Source organism: Vitis riparia, chromosome 14, assembly GCF_004353265.1.
Source record: "Vitis riparia cultivar Riparia Gloire de Montpellier isolate 1030 chromosome 14, EGFV_Vit.rip_1.0, whole genome shotgun sequence".
Classification (NCBI taxonomy): Eukaryota; Viridiplantae; Streptophyta; class Magnoliopsida; order Vitales; family Vitaceae; genus Vitis; species Vitis riparia.
This window is the reverse complement of record NC_048444.1, coordinates 4,248,095-4,268,890: the sequence shown is the minus strand read 5'-3', so window position 1 is coordinate 4,268,890 and position 20,796 is coordinate 4,248,095. Positions and strand designations below refer to the sequence as shown.

The following is a 20,796-nucleotide window of genomic DNA, read 5'->3' as shown; positions in this document are numbered from 1 at the left end:
AATGCTAAGGGCCACAGCCATAAGATAAATTCTCTTTTAAATATTAATTATTCAAACTTATGGTCAACTTTTACATAACTTATCTACTGTTTTAGGGCCTAAAATTCCAATATGAATTAATGAAGGTACCACTAAGGTTTCTTTTCATTGTACGAGGAGAAATGAACTCTAATAATTTGTAATGACATTCCATTTCCTGTCTAGATCATGAGTACCCTTACGGACTAAATTATAGGATATGGAAAAAACTAGGTCTTGCTGCAATTTACGTCTTTGACTTTAAAGGCTTAAAAAGTAGGTCCTATTGGCTTCCATTACAATAAGCACTTTGATGATATTTTTATGGATGTGCTTGTAAAATTTTGATGCTTTTCTCTTTGTTTCCACAACTCATCCACTGTTTATCCGAAATGGACCCATTTTAAGGGTATTCTTCAGCTTTTCCCATCTAATGTGAGTGCCCTATATTTTACTAATAATTAGCTTTTTATAACAATTCCTCAGGACATGACCGGAGGGAAAGAATGCTCATCCTAGTAGACTTATATAGATCTCTCTTATAAAACTCTGGAAATGACACTATTGTCCATGGGTAAATTAAATTGTCTAATTACTATCTCTAACAATTATTTATCCAAAGGGAACTCCTTATTGAAGTCACAAATTCCTTATTGGTATATATTCCATTTTATAAAGACCATTTTATATATAAAATATTTGTTATATTGGATCATTGTAATAATAGGATTCTCTATAGAGGAAGGAAAATCACTACAAATATCTCTTTAAATATTTTAGGTTATGAGGAAAGAGGGTTATAAGATGGAGATCTGAATTTGTAATAACTATATATGGTAAGTAGAGATGTGAGAAATAATTGAAGACATTCGATGCCTCGAGGGCTCGAAGTTCAAGGTACAGATACAAGAAATAGGAAAATATGAGATATTTCAAAGTTCAATAGTATCTATTTTTTTCCTAAAATATTCACTATGATATAGTGCAATTATTATCTTCCATCCATGAATGTAAGAATGGTAATTGGCTAAACCACATTAATTTTATGATTATTTTTTAAATGTGTGCATAAAAGCACACTTTTTCCTTTCAGTTGTCTTAAACTAAACCATTGAGTTATCTATAAGTCACAAACGTTTGACATTTTGTCAATAGTTTACAATATTTGGACGAACATATTCTTTGTTTTTTAATAGTATAGATTTATTAATTTTTGTACTTAATTTTGCTGAAAAAGTGCAAAAATAAAACTAAAACCAAACAACAAAAGAGATGAGTGAAAAATGCATCACTTTTGATAAACATATTAAAATACCTTGAATTTTTAAGTTAGTAATTTAACATACACGATATGACTTTGTTGTATTTCCTTAGTGGAGTCTTTGCCAAAAACAGTAGACATGAGTAGAAAAATTGGAGCTTGCTTATCTATAAGGTGAATTTCAATTGCTAACTACTAAGATTCATGTCCACTCTTCCAATATAAGGTCGAGTGGGCATACTATAAATAATGGTGAAGTGGTGACAAGTAGTTGCAAAGTCCTCCAACAAATTGACCAATAAATGGTGCTCTAATTCTCAAAAACCCCAATTTAGATTTCCTAGTTTGCTTGTCCTTTTTGTTCTATTTTTCCAATGGGATCACATAAGTTTCGACTTTCCATCTAACCTAACTCAATAATAATGTAAGTGCGGGTGGTGAGTTTTGAGGAGAAGTGATGAGGGTCTATTACACCATTTTCATAGAAACATCCCCATCATATTGTGTTGGAAAATGGTTGGTAGATTGTTAGAGCAATAATTAGGTTGATAATTTTATTTCAAAAATCATCAATCCGGATATGCTTAATTTCCATTGAGACTTGACATGTAGCCTCAAGAGGTGCTTGAAGGCTCAGGTGAGTATATTTGGAAAGCACTAAGGAAAGAAGATATAGGTTTTGGAGAGTAAGTCCTTAGGGTAAAATTGTCATATAAATCCATGTATCTTATTCTCATACAGTGAATTAATAGGTTTGAGGTCTTAGATCCCATGGGTTTTTATCTCCACAATTAGTGTGAGAGTTTTCCACATAAAAAAATCTTATGTGATTGCGTTTGTGTTGAATATTCATGTTATTTCATAAGATTAAGTTGATCTAAAATGGGTTAAATTCATCTCTTAGATCTTAATTTGAGTTAAGTTTTACAACTCTTATATTGTAATCTTTAAAAATCACTCATTCCGTCCTCCCCTATCGCCCCTTTGTGGGTGTTACCCTACTAGACATAAGGTTTTTCATAAGTCATCTAATTTGAAGTATGATTTTAACCATAAATTTATCTTATTACTTTTTATTCTAAAAAATATTTCAAGTTAATATTTTACAAGCCATTTATTTAATAAAAAAAATGTTTCACATGAGGAAAAATTGAAACATAGGAAAGGCAAGATGCTTCATTGTCCTTGTGTTGATGGGATAAATGATCAAGCAATCTGTCCACCAATGAGTACGTGATATTTGTTGGGAAGCGTCACAAATTCCGAATTAATATAGATTCTTTGTTATAAAGAATAAGAATATTTCTTATATTCATATGTCATTTTAATATTATATTTTCTTATCAAATAAGAAAAGTTATTAAGTTTACAAATATTCTAGGTTATAAAGGAAAAAAGTTATGAAATAAAGATAGACTTATAAAGAATATATATATATATATATATATATATAATAGATAGAGATATGAAGAAAAATGAGAGATACACGGTGGAACGAAAGAACTCATGGTTAAAGGTATCTGATATAAGGAGTTGAATGATTTTCTCTCATCTATGAATGTAGGTATGTTTCGTCAAACCATGTTAAAATCTTATGACATCGTAAATATTTATTTTATATATTATTAAAATTAAAATTTTAAAAATAAAAATAATAAATTCTACCCAAATGATTCAATTGATTCAATGAATAATGAATATTCATGTTCAATGTGTAATAAAATATTAAATATTAAAAATAAAAATTTAATATTAAATATTAAAATTTTAATTTTCAATTGGAACTTTGCAAATTACAACAATGCAACTCATTGTGGGAGACTGGAGAGTTGTCGATAGCGTCAATGTCCTCATCGACCGATGGTGTTAGCTCTAGCGATGCTACAGTTGGAGGTTGGAGAATGGAAGCTGGATGGAGAGCAACATCAGCAAGGGGTAGCGATGGCAAGGCAGGAGATTAAGGCTGCTGGGAGAATAAGGAGTTTTATACTGAACCAAAACAATGTTGTTTCAATGCCAAATGCATCAAAACGACGTTGTTTTTTTGAAGAAAAAAATTAGTTTTTGAACTGTTCGGTTCACCGATCTGACCGTTAGTTCAAATAGTTGGAAGTTGATCTTATCCGGTTTTTAAAACCATACTTTTTCTTTTCCCTCTAATTTTTTTATTTTTATTTTCTTTCCTTTACATTTTTATTCACATTTTTCAAGAATCAAACATAAACTAAAACATAATGGATGACAATTGAAAAGGACAATGTTATGTAAGTCATCTAATTTGAAATGTGATTTTAACCATGAATTTATCTTATTGATTTTTATTTTAAAAGATTTTTCAAATATTTACCCATCGATTTATTTAATGTAAAAATAAAAATAAAAACGAGTTTTCACATGAGCAATGTGGGGCAAAATGACAAGATGCTTCGTTGTCCTTGGGCTGATAGGATAAATGATCAAGTGATCTGTTAGCCTGGACATGAGTTGAGATATCCACGGATGAGCGCATGATGGTATATATTTCGGAGGACATAAAGGATTATGTAGGTGTATTAGACTCTCTAAGAGAAGGTATATTCAGATACAGTAAAACCATGTACAATATATTTCATAATTAATAGATTTTATTATGGTTATGTTTTAAATGTATTGGGCTTCTAGAAACCTTGGAGGTAGTTTTTCCAACTCCACATGGTGTGCTTGAATTAATATGTTCATTCCTTGAATCATTGAATATTTAAAATCGTGATAAAATTAAAAAGTTTGGATAAATTTAAAGTTAGAGAATAGAGTAACCGTACTAAAACATAGAGAGTTTACATAAATACTCCTATTTCCAAATAGAAACCTTAAAAACCGACAATCCCCCAACAGATGATAGGTCAAACTTCAGATTTTACTAAACCTCTTGGTCTTGTCCAACAAATCAGATTTAGTGGCTCACCACCTGAAAAACAAATACACAGTACTCCATGTCACGTCCCAAAACCCATTCCAAGGGCATGATGGTCATTTCACACCTCAAATCCAAAGGCTCAAAGTGGAAACAATACAAACATTCGTATTGTAATTGAAAATTTACTAATTACCAAATTCATGTCCAGAGTAGTAGAATAAAATTCTAAAATTTTCAAGTATCAACTTTAAAAATAAAAAATAAAAATTAACACATCAACCAAAGTATTATTATCCAAATATCTCCAAATTCAAATAATTTAAACGGGAATTAAATTTTAACATTTAAACAATGTCCAAAATAAAGTTTGAACTAAAATCCTAACAAAGAAAATTGTCCTAGCCTAGCAATCACTCCTCGTCCGACCTGAGAGTACCTGAAAAATTATCAACGAAAGAACATAAGCTTAAAACTCAATAAGGAACATCAATGCAATTTCATGGATCAAACATTTTCAATCATACTTGCAAATAGGAGATATAACATATACTTATTTTCATAAAAACTTTTGAGTTCAAAATATTAATACATTCAAACTTTTCAATAAAAATTTCTCATATCCAATTCAAAACAATTTCTCATCAAAACCAAATCGAATACATTCAAAATATTTTTACTCTATTTATCTTATGACAAATGATGCCCAATTAGGTGGGACTTCACAATTAAGTAACTAATTTCAAATTTGTTCAATTTAAGGTGAATAAAACCAAATATCAACAATTATAATCCGTTGACTAGGGTCTTAAGGTCGATTATTATAACCCGTTGACTAGGGTCATATAATCCAGAGTCAAATACATTATTTCATTAATTCACACTTACAAAACAAAATATCATATCTCCTCAATTTTTTCACTTTTCAAAAATAAATAAAGAAAATTCTCAAAAAAAATATTTTTCATACAAAACACATATTTGATCCATGAGAAAAATAAAAATAATATTTTTACACATTTCAAAATACAATATAAAAAGAAAATAATTTTTATAAAAATTTGCATTAATTTCTCTTACCTTGATAAAGCACTCAAAATCTTGAAGTATTTAACTCTGAAGAATTTCCTCGTCACCTAACATAATATCAAGCACCACATTAATTATTGATTATTTATCTAAAGATATAAATTTAACAATCCTAAAAATATTTTATTTAGTTTTAGTAATTCTAATTAATTTCCTATATTAATATTATTATCATTAATATTATTTTAAACTTCCTAATCAATAATAAATTAATTTAGTGAGTTTCCAAATTTTTATAAAAATTCATATTCTTTTCTAATTTTACCCTAACTATATATTTTTTTATATGCTTAAATTAAATTAAAACTTACACCAAAACTATTATTATTATTATTATTATTATTATTATTATTATTATAATACCTTTTTCTTTTCCACTTTTTAGCAGTTGATTTTTATTTTTTATTCTTTATTTATTTATTTATTATGTCGCCCCAACATAGTGCCACAAATCCAAAATCTAGAAACATGCAATTCTTCTTATTATTATTTTCCAATCCCTTAAGTCACATATAATCATATATTTATTTACTCATTTAATTTTTAAATTTTCATTGTTTAGATCCATTCATCAAAAAAAAAAAAATTGAATTTCCCTATATTTATAATTTCAATATTTTGATCTTAAAATAAATTAAATAAACTAACCTTAATCTAAATTAAAAATTTCTAAAGAATATCTAATGTGTTCAAAATTAACTAATGAATATAATATATTAATCTAGGGTTAGAATCTTACTTAGAAAAATCTGAACTTCAAACTTTAGACTTGTAAACTTTTAGCCCTATGGTCTCCAATTTTCTAATTTTTCGTTAATAGAGCTTTTCGAATAAAGAAGATAAGAAAAAAATATAATTTATACCTATGATTTTTAATTGCAAAAGGACTCTTTTGCCTTTAATGAGTTTAATTAATTATTTATTTTGCCCCTAAAGTTTATTTTGGGTGTTACAGATATGATCAGGGTTAAGCATGAAGCAAATCACTGATACATACAAACAGTTATTTTGGCTTGAAAGCTTGTGGATGGATACCTGTTCAAGTTCCATGTTGTCTTCTTTCCCATTTGCATTTCTTTTGCAGACGTGTGATAACCACCATCACTCTATCTTTCATCTCATCCAGGAACCGGAAGTAGGCTCGCCTCCAAGACCTATTTATTATCAAAGGGCCAAAAACTCCCCAAAATCCCACCACAAACCCAGGCCCCATGCTGACGTAGAACCACTTCATTTCAAACTCATCTTCATGTTCATCATCATGGTCTTCATTATCCACCCCGGAAGTAGTAGCTTCATCATCGCCTGGGCACTTCATTGGCAGAGGCTCCCCGCAGAGTACAAGGTTATTCTTGTATATGGATGGGTCATTGAAGGTTTGGAACTGGTTGCTTGTTGGAATTTTACCAGATAGTTTGTTGTATGATAGGTTCAAGTGATTCAAGGAAGTCAGAGAAACCATGCTTGGTGGAATCGGGCCAGAGAGCTGGTTTCTTGAGAGGTCCAGAGTTTCTAATTGACTTAAGCTCCCAATGTCCTCTGGTATATTTCCTGTCAAATGGTTTATGGACAAGTTTAGGGTGCCTAGTCTTGAAAGATTTCTTAGTTCAGGCAACTTTCCTGATAAATTATTGTCTGAAAGATCTATGCTATTCACAAGATACAGAGTATTCTGATATATGAGTTCTCTTCCTTTCATCACAACCGACAATTGTGTTGAGGAGAAGAAAAAATGGTATTCTTCTATATATTAAAAGATACAGCAGATGAGGGCTATATATAACCTGTACATGAAGTTAATTTGGAAGAAACTAATCACACTAATCTAGGCTACAATCTTGGATGATTTACAATCAAATAAAACTAACTTGGTAACTAGAATATTTTTATTTCTATAATTACTCCTTCAACAACTCACGTCAATACTCCCCCTCAAATTGGTGCATAGATATCATCAATGCCCAATTTGTCAAGTGAGTTGTGAAATATTTTGCTAGAGACAGCCTTTGTAAGAATATCTGCTAGTTGATCTTCTGACTTCACAAAAGGAAATTGAATGACTTTGTCTTCAAGCTTCTGCTTGATAAAATGCCGATCCACTTCAACATGTTTGGTGCGGTCATGTTGAACTGGGTTGTGCGCGATTGCTATGGCTGCCTTATTATCACAAAACAGGTTCATTGTATCCTGAGATGAACACTCAATTTCCTCTAATAATCTTTTTAACCAAAGTAGCTCACACAATCCTTTAGCCATGCCTCTAAACTCAGCCTCTGCACTAGATAAAGCAACTACCTTCTGTTTTTTACTCCTCCAAGTGACCAGATTGCCTCCCACAAATGTGAAGTAGCCCGATGTAGATTTTCTGTCAGTAATGTTCCCTGCCCAGTCTGCGTCCGTATAGCCGTCAATGTGCAGATGTTGGTTTTTCGTGAACATCAGTCCTCTTCCTGGAGAAGACTTCAAGTACCGTAAAATACGAACCACTGCACTCATATGATCTTCGCTAGGACAATGCATGAATTGACTCACCAAGCTCACCGCATAAGCAATATCAGGCCGTGTGTGAGATAAGTATATCAGCTTTCCCACAAGGCGTTGATACCTTTCTTTATTGGTAGGGGTCTGGTTAGGAAATTCTCCCAAGCCATGGTTTTGAACAACTGGTGTATCAGCAGGTCTACAATCAAGCATTCCTGTTTCAGACAACAAGTCAAGCACGTACTTCCTTTGGGATAGAAATATGCCTCGTTTTGATCGAGCTACTTCAATCCCCAAAAAATACTTCAACCCTCCAAGATTTTTCATCTCAAATTCAGTTGCTAAATGCTCTTGTAATTTAGAGATTTCTTCCTCGTCATTTCCTGTAATTATCATATCATCAACATAGATTATTAGAGCTGTTACCTTCCCCCGTTGGTGCTTCAAGAAGAGAGTATGATCTGAATTACTTTGCTTGAAACCGTGCTTTCTCATGGCAAGGCTAAATCGTCCAAACCATGCTCTAGGAGACTGTTTCAATCCGTATAACGCCTTTTGTAACTTGCAAACTTCCTTCCCCTGTGTCGAAGAAACAAAACCCGGTGGAATGTCCATGTACACCTCCTCTTCAAGATCCCCATGGAGAAAGGCATTTTTGACGTCAAATTGGTGCAACGGCCAGTCCAAGTTTGCAGCAAGAGAGATTAGTACTCTCACAGTATTTAATTTTGCTACAGGTGAGAAAGTTTCTTGATAATCTACCCCATATGTCTGAGTATATCCCTTCGCAACGAGCCTTGCTTTATATCTTTCAACTGATCCATCTGCTTTGTGTTTGATAGAGAACACCCATCGACATCCCACAGTTTTCTTCCCCTCAGGCAATGGCACAAGCGCCCAAGTATCATTTTTCTGTAATGCTTTCATCTCTTCCTCTATCGCTTGGATCCATTTGGGATTATTCATAGCTTCACTCACTGTATCAGGAACACCATCTGCAGATAATTTATGAACCAATGCCTTGAGAGGTTCAGACAATTTTTGAGTTGAGATATGGTTGGAAATTGGGTACTTTGACTTGCTCGTTCCATGATCGGGTGAATAACGGTTTGGTGGTTGCCCGCGGTTATGCCTGAAAGGTAGTTTATAGCCAGCAAAAATATTGTGAGGAGAGTTTAGAACTTGTACCTCAGGAATATTCTCCGGAGATTGGTCTAATTGTGGTACTGTCAAGTCATGGAAGGGTTGTTCACTTTCAATTTCCGTAACTTCTCCATTTTGATCTACTCTTGTTGGTTGTTGTTCGATCTCTGCTTCGACATGATCAACATTTTCAACTTCTCCTCTTTGATCTATCAGTATTGCCATTGGTTCTCTTGGCTGAACCTCCCTTATATCATTTGAAGTTTCTTCGAAGCCTGGCCAATTTTCCCAATTCTGCTCTTCACTCATCATCTCCCCCTGAAGAGAGGAGCGGGAAGATTGAGAAGTGAAGAAATTCTCCGATTCAATGAAGGTGACATCCATGGTGGTATAGAGTCGCCTTGTAGCTGGATCATAACATCGGTATCCTTTCTTGTGAGCTGCATAGCCAAGAAAAACACAACGGACAGCACATGGATCAAGCTTTGTCCGTTGATTCTTGTGTAGATGAACATATGTAACACAACCAAACTTTCTTGGAGGAAGCATTAGAACTGATGGTAATGTCACATGTTGTGCGAGAACTTGAAGAGGGGTTTTGTAGTGCAAAACTCGTGATGGCAATCGGTTCATTAAGTATACAGCAGTCATTACTGCATCTGGCCAAAATCGCTTAGGGACATAAGCAGCAGTCAAGAGAGCTCGAGTGATTTCCAAGATGTGTCTATTCTTGCGCTCTGCAACACCGTTCTGTTGCGGTGTTTGAGAACAAGATGTCTCATGATGCAAACCATGTTCCTGAAAGTATTTGTGAAATTGTGCATTATCATATTCCCCACCATTATCAGATCGAAGAATTTGAAGTTTAGCAGAAAATTGTGTTCGAATCATATTATGAAATGATCGAAATATTTCAAACACTTCATGTTTATTTTTCATCACATAAAGCCAAGTCATTCGTGTACAATCATCGACAAAGGTTACAAACCAACGAACACCAGAAAAAATAGTAATAGGAGCAGGGCCCCAAACGTCAGAATGAACAATCAAAAAAGGAGTGTCACATTTATTCAAACTGATTGAATAAGGTACCCGATGACTCTTAGCCTGAATACAAGCTTCACACTTAAAATCTGACTCATTAAACTTCGTAAATAAATCTGGAAATAAACATCTCAAATACCGAAATGAGGGATGCCCCAACCGATTATGCCATAACCAAATCTGTCTTTCCTTAACTCCAGCAGAATGCATATTATTTGCTCGACCATAACTGAAATCATCCATGTAATACAACCCTTCCCTTTTAGTACCACGACCAATAATCTCCTTGGTGAGAATATCCTGAAACAAACAGAAGTTAGGGTACATTAGAGCACAACAATTCAATTCCTCAGTCACTTGTCCAATAGATAACAATTTATTGGAAAGTGATGGAACTAGTAAGGTATTTGGTAATGAAAAAGAAGGAGAAAGAGTCACTGTTCCAGCCCCTGTTACTGGATATGTTACTCCATTAGCATTGGCAATGCATACTCGTTTTGGTTGGGTGGCTTTAGAGAAGTCACAAGGGTCAAAGGTCATGTGGTCTGTTGCCCCAGAGTCAATGATCCAGCCATCATGGTTTCCCATTTTCGAGCAAGAAAAAACATAACCTTGGTTACCTGAGTCATTCTGAACAATCTGTTCACTAGTGGAGATAGAAGATTCTTGTTGTGGTACGAGAGATAGTTGAGGCTCTACGCTCATAAGAGCTGCACGACCAAGATTGTCGCCTCCACTTGCTTCACGCTTTTTCTTTGCCTTGAGTTCATGCCACCAATCTGGATAACCATGTAGTTTGAAGCATGTTTCTTTGGTGTGTTTTGCATTCCCACAATGTGTGCAGCCTCCTCCTTCCCCTTTTGGTTTTGTGGTTGTGTTAGGCTTTCCATTCGATGGCGTTTGAAAAGATAATTGGTGTTGAGGTTTATGTCCTCCTCTTGAAAGCATAGCACCACCAGATATGGTATCTTCATTCATCATCATTACGGATTGCCTCAAATCCTCTCTTCGAACTTGTGCATAAGCTTGTTCCACTGTTGGGAATGGTTGTATCTGCAGCACATCTGCTCGGATCTTGTCAAGCCGATCATCAAGTCCGTCTAAGAAAGTGTAGACTCTATCCTCCTGCAAAATAGAGTTATATTTTTGTATATCAATATCACATTCCATAGGATTTGGTCGACGAAAGTCGATTTCTCTCCACAAGCCTTGCAGATTGTTGTAGTATGTCTCGATAGATCCTCCTTCTTGTTTGAGTCTGGTTACTCTTCTTTTGAGATCATATACTTGTGATGTATCAGTGCCATCAAAGTACGTAATAGCAATATTATCCCAAACAGCCTTAGCCGTTGAGAATCTGATAAAGTTACTGACTAACTTTGGATCCATAGAATTGATTAGCCATCCCTTCACCACTGCGTTTTCGGTTCTCCATTTTCTGAATGCAGGATCTGTTTGCAGAGGCTGTGGAAAATCTCCATTTATGTATCCCAACTTGTCTTTACCTGAGATATACATCTCGACAATTTGGGACCATAGTGCATAATTGGTACCATCTAACTTGATTCCAATCTGTGTAGCAGGTTCATGACTTGTGATCTGGTTCTGAGTTTGGTTGTGGTTCAGTACTTGTGTCATTCTTGTCGTAAGATCTGCGAGAATTGAACTCCCCCCTTCGTGTTTTTCCACCCCAGTAGGAGGTGTTTCCATTTTCCTCTTTCTATTTTTTTTTTCAGAAATTCTGTGGCCCTAGAATCTCTGCTCTGATACCATGTTGAGGAGAAGAAAAAATGGTATTCTTCTATATATTAAAAGATACAGCAGATGAGGGCTATATATAACCTGTACATGAAGTTAATTTGGAAGAAACTAATCACACTAATCTAGGCTACAATCTTGGATGATTTACAATCAAATAAAACTAACTTGGTAGCTAGAATATTTTTATTTCTATAATTACTCCTTCAACAACTCACGTCAATAAATTGCCCCTCGTATCGCTCACTGCTAATTTCAGAAGCCATGCCACTCAAATTTCCCAAACAAGAAGGAATGAATCCAGACAGATTATCATGTGCGAGGTCCAATATATGAAGATGGGAAAGACTGCACACTTGGGAGGGAATGTTTCCATCAAAGAAGTTTGATCACAGGCGTAGAATCAACAATGATTGCATCTCTCCTATCCATGATGGAAGGTTCCCCGATAATCTATTGTCGCCAAGGTCAAAACTATCCATGATCTTGCAATTCTGCAGTGAAGAAGGAATTTCCCCTGAAAGTTTGTTGCCACTCAGTATCAAGAACATAAGTGAATTCAGGGTGCCCATTGAGCTAGGGATCTCACCAGATAAGCTGTTATTTGCCATATCTACAATGTACAAATCTGGTTTATCATTCCAAATCAAAGGAATTTCACCAGACAAATGATTATTTGAGAGAACCAGACTTGCCAAACCCGCAATCTTACCTATAGACAAGGGAATGGTACCATTTAGAGAGTTCCAAGAGACATCAAAATTGGTCAACCACGGCATGGTTTTGCCAACATCCCGAGGTATTGGTCCAGAAAATAAATTGTCTCTCAAATACAGAGAACTCAGGTTAGAAGAAAAGTGTGGGAAAGGACCGTGAAAGCGGTTGGAGCTCAAATCCACAACAGCATTTTCGGGAAATTTCAATGAATTTGGGACCCTCCCACTCAATTGATTATTGGCAACATCCAGTAGCTCGAGCTGCAAGTCTAACTTCCAAAACCAATCAGGTATAGTGTCTGAAATCCTTGCATTGTTGAGCACTAATGTCTTCAGCTGGTTTTGGTTTCTCAGCCAAGCAGGAAATTTGGGACCTAGTTGGCATGTTCTGAGTTCCAGGTAATTGAGTTTAAAAGGAGGAATCCATTTAGAACTCACATTGAAGGCCAAGGTAACGTTTGGAGATACCTTCTTGATTGCCAACTCAGTTAAGTTTGTGAGGTTGGAGAAATGAGACTCGGTTATAACACCAACCCAAGGATTCTCTGAGAGATCCACTGCCACCAATGCTGAGAGTTGCCCCACACTCTCTGGAATTATCCCATTCATTTGATTTTCAGAGATGTAGAATTCTTTCAAGGACGACAAATTTCCAATGGAGTTTGGAATTGACCCCACGAATGAGTTGCTCCACAGACGAAGAGACTTTAAGTTCTTTAGATGTCCCAAAGAATCAGGAAGAAACCCACCCAGTTTATCATTGAACCCCAAATCCAGAGACTCTAAGCTACTACCGTTTACACACTCGGACAAGCCATCCATGAATCCAGTAATCTCACCACTAATACTGTTGAAAGAGAGTTTGAGAGTTCGCAAGTTGCAAAGCTTTCCTAAGTTTCCTGGTAGGTGACCTCCAATAAATAAATTAGAAGACAAATCAATGTATTTAAGGGAAATCAAGAAACCAAATACATCGGGAACACTGCCTTGAAGATTGTTGGAGTTGAGATCAAGGTATGCAAGACTACTAAAGTTGAACAACCAGTGACTTATGGAGGAGTTGAAGCCATTATTGGAGAGATCGAGCATCGAAAGTGAGGTGACATTACCAAATGGAAGAGAGAGATCAGGAAGGGAAGAAAGCCCACATCCAGGTAAGCGTAGTTCCAAGAGTGAAGAAAGGGAGCTAACAGCTCGATGCCAGTAAGCTACAGCCTTGCTAAAATCTATATTTCCCAAATTAAGGTGTCTCAGAGAAGAAAGACCTGATAACCAGTGCAGGTCATTCTCAACTGATTCAAGAGAATATGAGTTGAGATCAAGATAGAGCAGGCTAGAAAGGTTCCCTAGGTGGGGTGGGATAGTTCCACCGAAGGATGCACCTGAGAGATTGAGATATCTCAACCTCTTGAATGATCCAATGAACTTGGGGATTTTGAGTCCTCCAAAATAGTTCATGCTCAAGTCCAAGTACCTCAAATATTTCAAATCAAGTAAAGAATGACTTATCTCGCCACCAAATGCATGAGCTGCTCCATAATAATCCCCAAAAGCACCGGTAGCTTCACCGTCGGCATCTGGACTTCTAGCATACCGGTTGCGGAGTTTGAGTTTGATGACTTGAGGTGCCCTCTGGCTGCACACCACACCTCTCCATCTACAGCAATCTAGGCCAACCCAAGAAGAGAGCCTGCCGGAAGGATCAGTAAGACCTTGTTTGAAGTCAACAAGGGCTTTTCTCTCAATTTCAGTGCAGCTGACATTGAGAACGCCATTGCAGGAACCAAGTTTAACAGTTTCAAGATGGAGAAAAGTGGAGGAGAGGAAAATAAGCAGAAGGAAATGAATGGAGGCATTGATATTAGCCATGTAGGTGGAACTGCAGCAGAAGTTGTATGTATGGAATGCACAAAATACTGATACAAATGCTTTTAATAAGCCAGTTCAGATCATGTGTGGAGGTTTAGAATAGTAATGACAAAGAAAGTGCTTCTTACAAGATGGAAACTCCACTATCAAAATCATGACTTATCTGGCGTCTTTTTCATTCATTTAATGCTAACCCATTTGAGTAGTTTAATATGCTAATATATTCTTTTTTCCAACTTTTTTTTCAAGTCACTGGATAACCATTCATGTTTCTTTTGGACTGGTAATATTGATTTGGCTTAATTTCCTTAGGGGAGCTCTCCAAGAAATGGACCGTAATAGAAAAATTGGAAAAATCAATTGCTCACTATTCCAACATAAGCCCAAGTGAGCATATATATTATTATATAACAGTGAAGTAATCACGATTGACCGTAACTTGAGCCTTCTTTTTGCTGTTGTTTTTCTAAGTGGGACGTAAGTTTTAACTTTCCATATAACCAACTTTATGTTGGGTTTCCCTCCTTTGTGGGACTCTTAAATTTACTAAATATGGTTTTGCTATTTTTGGCCAATACCTTGGTTAGCACATGACTCTTGGCATATTCAAGATTGGTTTTGAAGTCTTCAAGGAAAGAAAAAAAAAAAAAAAACTACAAGTCTTTTGGTCTTTTCCTTTGGTTCATCATCTTGGTCGGAAAGAAGACTTTTGGGATACCTTTTTGGTTCAAACAAAAATCAGCCTTCTTCTTCTCCATTTTTGGTGCTACACAATCGGCAAGTTTGTTCTTCAAGTGGGTAACGTTTCTTCACTTGATATTTGGAGTTTCTTGCGGTTTGTTCTTAGAGATTTGGTTTACTTTTGTGAGGTATTTTCCTCTTGTGATTTACACCTTGGTGTGTTTGTAAGGCTTATGCCTTTTGGCCACTTTGTAAACTCTTTTGATGATAGTGGAAGAAACTGACCTACCGGTCGTCGTGGACGTACCTCAAGTTATTTGAGGGAACCACATAAATCTTGTGTGCTCATTTATTTTCTGTTATTCTATTTATATTGCTTCCATTGATTTACACTTGTGGGAAAGCCTATTTTTTTCAACATCTGGTATCAGAGCTGTTGGTTAATTCGATTCCGATTCGTTATATTTGTGTGTGTGAATTATGGATGGCAACGTTGGGCGTATGGTTAGTTTCAATGGCACAAATTGGGTGACTTGGAAAACTAAAATGGAAGGCCTTTTATTTTGTAAAGATTTGAATGGACCCATAGAGGGTGATATGGCAAACCGAAAGGGATGAAAGATGACGAGTGGAAAAAGCTAGACCGAAAAGCTGTCAGTTTTATTCGGCAATGGATTGATGATAGTGTCTTTCATCATGTCTCTACAGAAAATTCAGCACATGGTCTTTGGACCAAATTAGAGAGTCTTTATGATAGAAAGACGATCGTGAATAAAGCTTTTTTATTTCGAAAGCTTGTGAATTCTAAATATAAGGAGGGTACTCCTATTGCAGAGCATTTGAATGAGATTAAGAGCATTGTGAATCAATTGGCCGCCATGAAAATTACTTTTGATGATGAGTTGCAAGCTTTGTTACTTCTTAGTTCACTTCCTGAAAGCTGGGAAACTTTGGTGGTCACAGTTAGTAACTCCACACCTGATGGAGTGGTAACAATGAGTCAAGTTACTAACAGCCTATTGAATGAAGAGACAAGAAGAAAATCATCAGGTTCTTCTCACTCCGAGGCACTTGTGATAGAAACCAGGGGAGAGGCAAGAGTAAGAGTAAGGCTTCGTACAACCGTGATAAATCTAGAGGTCGTTCAAGCTCGATTTCAAAGAAAGATGTTGAGTGCTATTATTGTCACAAGAAAGGGCACATGAAGCGGGAGTGCAGAAAACTCAAGTTCAAGGAGCAGAACAAAGAGAAAAATTCAGAGAAAAAGCAAAATGATACAGTTGTAGTTACCAATGGTGAACTCATGATTATTCGTGATAATGTTAGCGTTAATTAGATTGGCCAAGAGACGGATTGGGTAATTGATTCTGGAGCTTCATTTCATGTTACTTCGTGGGCTGATTTCTTTACTTCTTACTCGCAAGGTGATTTTGGGAATGTTCGTATGGGAAATGAAGATGTGTCAAAAATTGTCGACATGGGTGACATTTGCTTGGAAACAAATACTGGATGCAAATTGTTGCTTAGAAATGTGAGGCATGTACTGGATATTCGACTCAATTTAATCTATGCTGGAAAGTTAGATGATGAGGGCTACAACAACAATTTCAGTGATGGAAAATGGAAGCTCTCCAAAGGTTCTCTAGTGGTAGCAAAAGGAAAGAAGACTTGTTCTCTTTACACTGTGCAAGCAAAAATCTGCAAGGGTGTTGTGAATACCTTAGAGAATGACTCATCCACCGATTTATGGCATAGAAGGCTTGGACATATGAGTGAGAAAGGATTGCAAGTTTTATCCAAGAAAGAGCTTCTAGCGGGGATAAAAGGTACGCCTTTGAAAACATGTGTTCATTGTTTCCATGGTAAACAAAATAGAATATCATTCCGTAGAAACATTGCATCTAGAAAATCTCATGTTCTAGATTTGATACATTCTGATGTATGTGGTCCTTTGAAAGTTAGGACACTTGGTGGTGCTCTATACTTTGTCACTTTTATTGATGATCACTCTAGAAAAGTTTGGGCTTATACACTGAAAACTAAAGATCAAGTTCTAGATGTGTTTAAGCATTTTCAGGCCAAGGTTGAAAAAGAAACTGGTAGACAGTTGAAATGTGTCCGCTCGGATAATTGTGGAGAATATATTGGACCATTTGATCAGTATTGCACTAATCATGGCATCAGGCACGACAAGACAGTCAAAAAGACACCTCAATAGAACGGGGTTACAGAGAGAATGAATCACACCATTCTTGAGAGAGTCAGATGTTTGCTCTCACATTCTAAATTGCCAAGATCTTTTTGGGGTGAGGCAATGAGGACAGCAGTTGATCTTATCAATTTGTCTCCTTCAGTTCCGTTGAATAGTGATGTGCTAGAGAAAGTTTGGACAGGGAAGGAAGTCTCCTATGATCACTTGAGAGTATTCGGCTGTAGAGTTTTGTTCATATTCCAAAAGATGAGAGGTCCAAGCTTGATCCAAAAGCAAAGCAGTGCATATTTATTGGCTATGGGCATGAAGAATTTGGCTACAAGTTGTATGATCCAGTTGATAAGAAAGTTGTCAGAAGCCGAGATGTTGTTTTCTTGGAAGATCAGACTATTGAAGACATTGACAAGCTTGAGTCAGCTGAGTCTATTACTAATGATCTTGTTGATTTAGATCCTCTTAATCCACCTGTTGTTCATGATATTGATGAGGAAGTGCAGACACCTCATGATGATGCAGTGGAAGATGATGTTGAGCCAGAGATTAGGGGGAACAGTCACCCCAAGAGCCACTACCATAGACACCGTTGAGAAGATCTACCAAAGAAAAACAGCCATCTAGAAAATATTCTTCAAATGAGTATGTGATGATATCAGATCAGGGGGAGCCAGAGACTTATCAAGAAGTCTTGAAGCATGAGAACAAAACTGAATGGCTTAAGACAATGAAAGAGGAAATGAAGTCTTTGCATGAGAATCACACCTATGATTTGGTGAAGCCGCCTAAAGGGAAGAAAATTTTGAAAAATAAATGGGTCTTCAAAAGAAAGAATGATGGGAACAGTTCTCAACCGAGATTCAAGGCACGACTTGTTGTGAAAGGTTTTGATCAGAGGAAGGGAGTTGATTTTGATGAGATCTTCTCACCAGTTGTGAAGATGTCCTCCATTCGAACTGTGCTTGGTATAGCTGCGAGTATGAATTTAGAAGTTGAGCAGCTTGATGTGAAGACCGCATTTTTGCATGGTCACTTAGAAGAGGAAATTTATATGGAGCAACCTGAGGGCTTCATAAATAAGGGTAATGATCAGTTAGTTTGCAAATTGAAGAAGAGTTTGTATGGATTGAAGCAAGCACCGAGGCAGTGGTACAGAAAATTCGATTCTTTCATGACTGAGCATGGGTATTCAAGAACCACTTCAGACCATTGTGTGTTTGTGAAGAAATATCCAGATGGTAATTTTATTATTCTCTTACTTTACGTTGATGATATGCTTATTGTGGGCCAAGACACGAGCAAGATTAGCAAGTTGAAGTCAAGTTGAGCAAGTCTTTGCCATGAAGGATTTGGGTCCAGCAAAGCAAATTCTTGGGATAAGAATTGTTCGCGACAGATCACATGGGCTGATTTGGTTATCTCAAGAGAATTATGTTAAAAAGGTTCTTGAGAGGTTCAATATGGACAAAGCAAAGCCTGTTAATTGTCCACTTGCAGGCCACTTCAAACTTAGCTCAAGTTAATGTCCTACAAGTGATGAAGAGAAAAATGAGATGCAGAAAATTCCCTATGCTTCAGAAATTGGTTCTTTGATGTATGCCATGGTTTGTACTCGACCGGATATTGCTCACGCAGTTGGGGTTGTTAGTCAATTTCTGTCTAATCCGGGGAAAGAACACTGGGCAGTAGTGAAATGGATTCTGAGGTATCTTCAGGGCACTTCAAAGATGAGTTTGTGTTTTGGTAAAGGCGAGCCTATTCTTGATGGGTTCACAGATTCTGATATGGCTGGTGATGTTGATAGTCGAAAATCTACTTCTGGTTATTTGATTACTTTTGCAGGGGGAACAGTGACATGGCAATCAAGATTACAGAAATGTGTTGCTCTCTCCACCACAGAAGCTGAGTTCATCGCCATTACAGAAGCCTGCAAAGAATTATTGTGATTGAAGAAATTCTTACAAGAGTTGGGTTTGAAACAAGAAAGGTATGTCCTTCATTGTGATAGTCAGAGTGCAATCCACTTGAGTAAGAATTCTTCATTTCATTCGAGGTCGAAACACATTGATGTTAGATATCATTGGATTCGTGATGTCTTGAATGATAAGTTGTTGCAACTTGAAAAAGTTCACACTGATGATAACACTTCGGATATGTTGACTAAGGCATTGACTAAGGACAAGCATGAGAAGTGTCAACTATTGGCGGGAATGGTCGAATCCTCCACATAAGTCGGGAGGGGGAGAATTGTTGGGTTTCCCTCCTTTGTGGGACTCTTAAATTTACTAAATATGGTTTTGCTATTTTTGGCCAACACCTTGGTTAGCACATGACTCTTGGCATATTCAAGATTGGTTTGAAGTCTTCAAGAAAGAAAAAAAAAAAAAACTACAAGTCTTTTGGTCTTTTCCTTTGGTTCATCATCTTGGTCAGAAGAAGACTTTTGGGATACCTTTTTGGTTCAAACAAAAATCAGCCTTCTTCTTCTCCATTTTTGGTGCTACACAATCGGCAAGTTTGTTCTTCAAGTGGGTAACGTTTCTTCACTTGATATTTGGGGTTTCTTGCGGTTTGTTCTTAGAGATTTGGTTTACTTTTGTGAGGTATTTTCCTCTTGTGATTTACACCTTGGTGTGTTTGTAAGGCTTATGCCTTTTGGCCACTTTGTAAACTCTTTTGGTGATAGTGGAAGAAACTGACCTACCGGTCATCGTGGACGTACCTCAAGTTATTTGAGGGAACCACGTAAATCTTGTGTGCTCATTTATTTTCTGTTATTCTATTTATATTGCTTCCATTGATTTACACTTGTGGGAAAGCCTATTTTTTTCCACACTTTAGTCGAGAACCATCAATTTTCAAGAGAAGTTAAAGAGGTCCGGGGCACAGTTTCATGGAAGCATACTTATGATTTTGTATTGGAAAATGGTTAGGGAAAGCCAAATGCTCGTTTGCAGTGGAGGAAACTTAAGCCATGTGGATTAACTTATAAGAAGTGAATGTTGATAAAATCACGCACATACAAAAGCAAAAAAATAAAGAACATGATATTTTTAACATGATCCCGCGATCAACGTTATCCCTACGTCCACAGAATGCACTACCACTCAAGAAAGTAATTCAAATATTTCAAATCAACCAAAGAAAGACTGATCTCACCGCCCAACTTGCCATCTGTTCCATCATCATTGAGACTACGCAGATTGAGTTCGATGACGTGTCCAATCCTGTTGTTGCAGACTAGGCCTCTCCATTTGCAGCACTCTTCCCCTACCCAAGATGAGAATCGATGAGAAGGATCTGTAAGGCCTTGTTTGAACTTGAGAAGAGCTACCCTCTCAGTTTCAATGCAGGCTGCCCTATGGTGATGACCTTCACTGCAGCCTGTTTTAAGGGTTTCATGGAAAAGAAACCCCGAGGACATAATGAAAAGAAAAAGAAGTTCAAAAGAGGCATTGATAGTAGCCATGTTTGTCTGCGAGTTGCTGAAGTAGCATACTGTGAAGCTCTATATATAGGAACAAATGCAATTACCCTAAAGCTTGTCATTGGACATACACTGAAAGATGATGATGAAGTTGCTGACAGAGCATGACTTCACATAATCGAACCCTGGCTATTGAATCTATTGATTCAA

At 36.4% G+C, this 20,796-nt stretch overlaps 2 protein-coding genes across 2 annotated transcripts; both read right to left on the bottom strand.

Moving 5' to 3' along the window:
• Nucleotides 1-6,300: 6,300 nt before the first annotated feature.
• On the bottom strand, nt 6,301-6,960 carry LOC117930028 (receptor-like protein EIX2). Its single transcript, XM_034850477.1, has one exon. The coding sequence runs from the start codon at nt 6,958-6,960 to the stop codon at nt 6,301-6,303; it is 660 nt and encodes a 219-aa protein (XP_034706368.1).
• Nucleotides 6,961-12,076: 5,116 nt separating this feature from the next.
• On the bottom strand, nt 12,077-14,272 carry LOC117930027 (receptor-like protein EIX1). The gene has a single exon (XM_034850476.1). It carries the CDS (start codon nt 14,270-14,272, stop codon nt 12,077-12,079), a length of 2,196 nt encoding a protein of 731 aa, XP_034706367.1.
• Between the last annotated feature and the right edge of the window lie 6,524 nt (nt 14,273-20,796).

Coding starts and splice junctions, on each gene's coding strand:
- LOC117930027 (XM_034850476.1), bottom strand. CDS start 14,272: ATGGCTAATATCAATGCCTCCATTCATTTCCTTCTGCTTATTTTCCTC.
- LOC117930028 (XM_034850477.1), bottom strand. CDS start 6,960: ATGAAAGGAAGAGAACTCATATATCAGAATACTCTGTATCTTGTGAAT.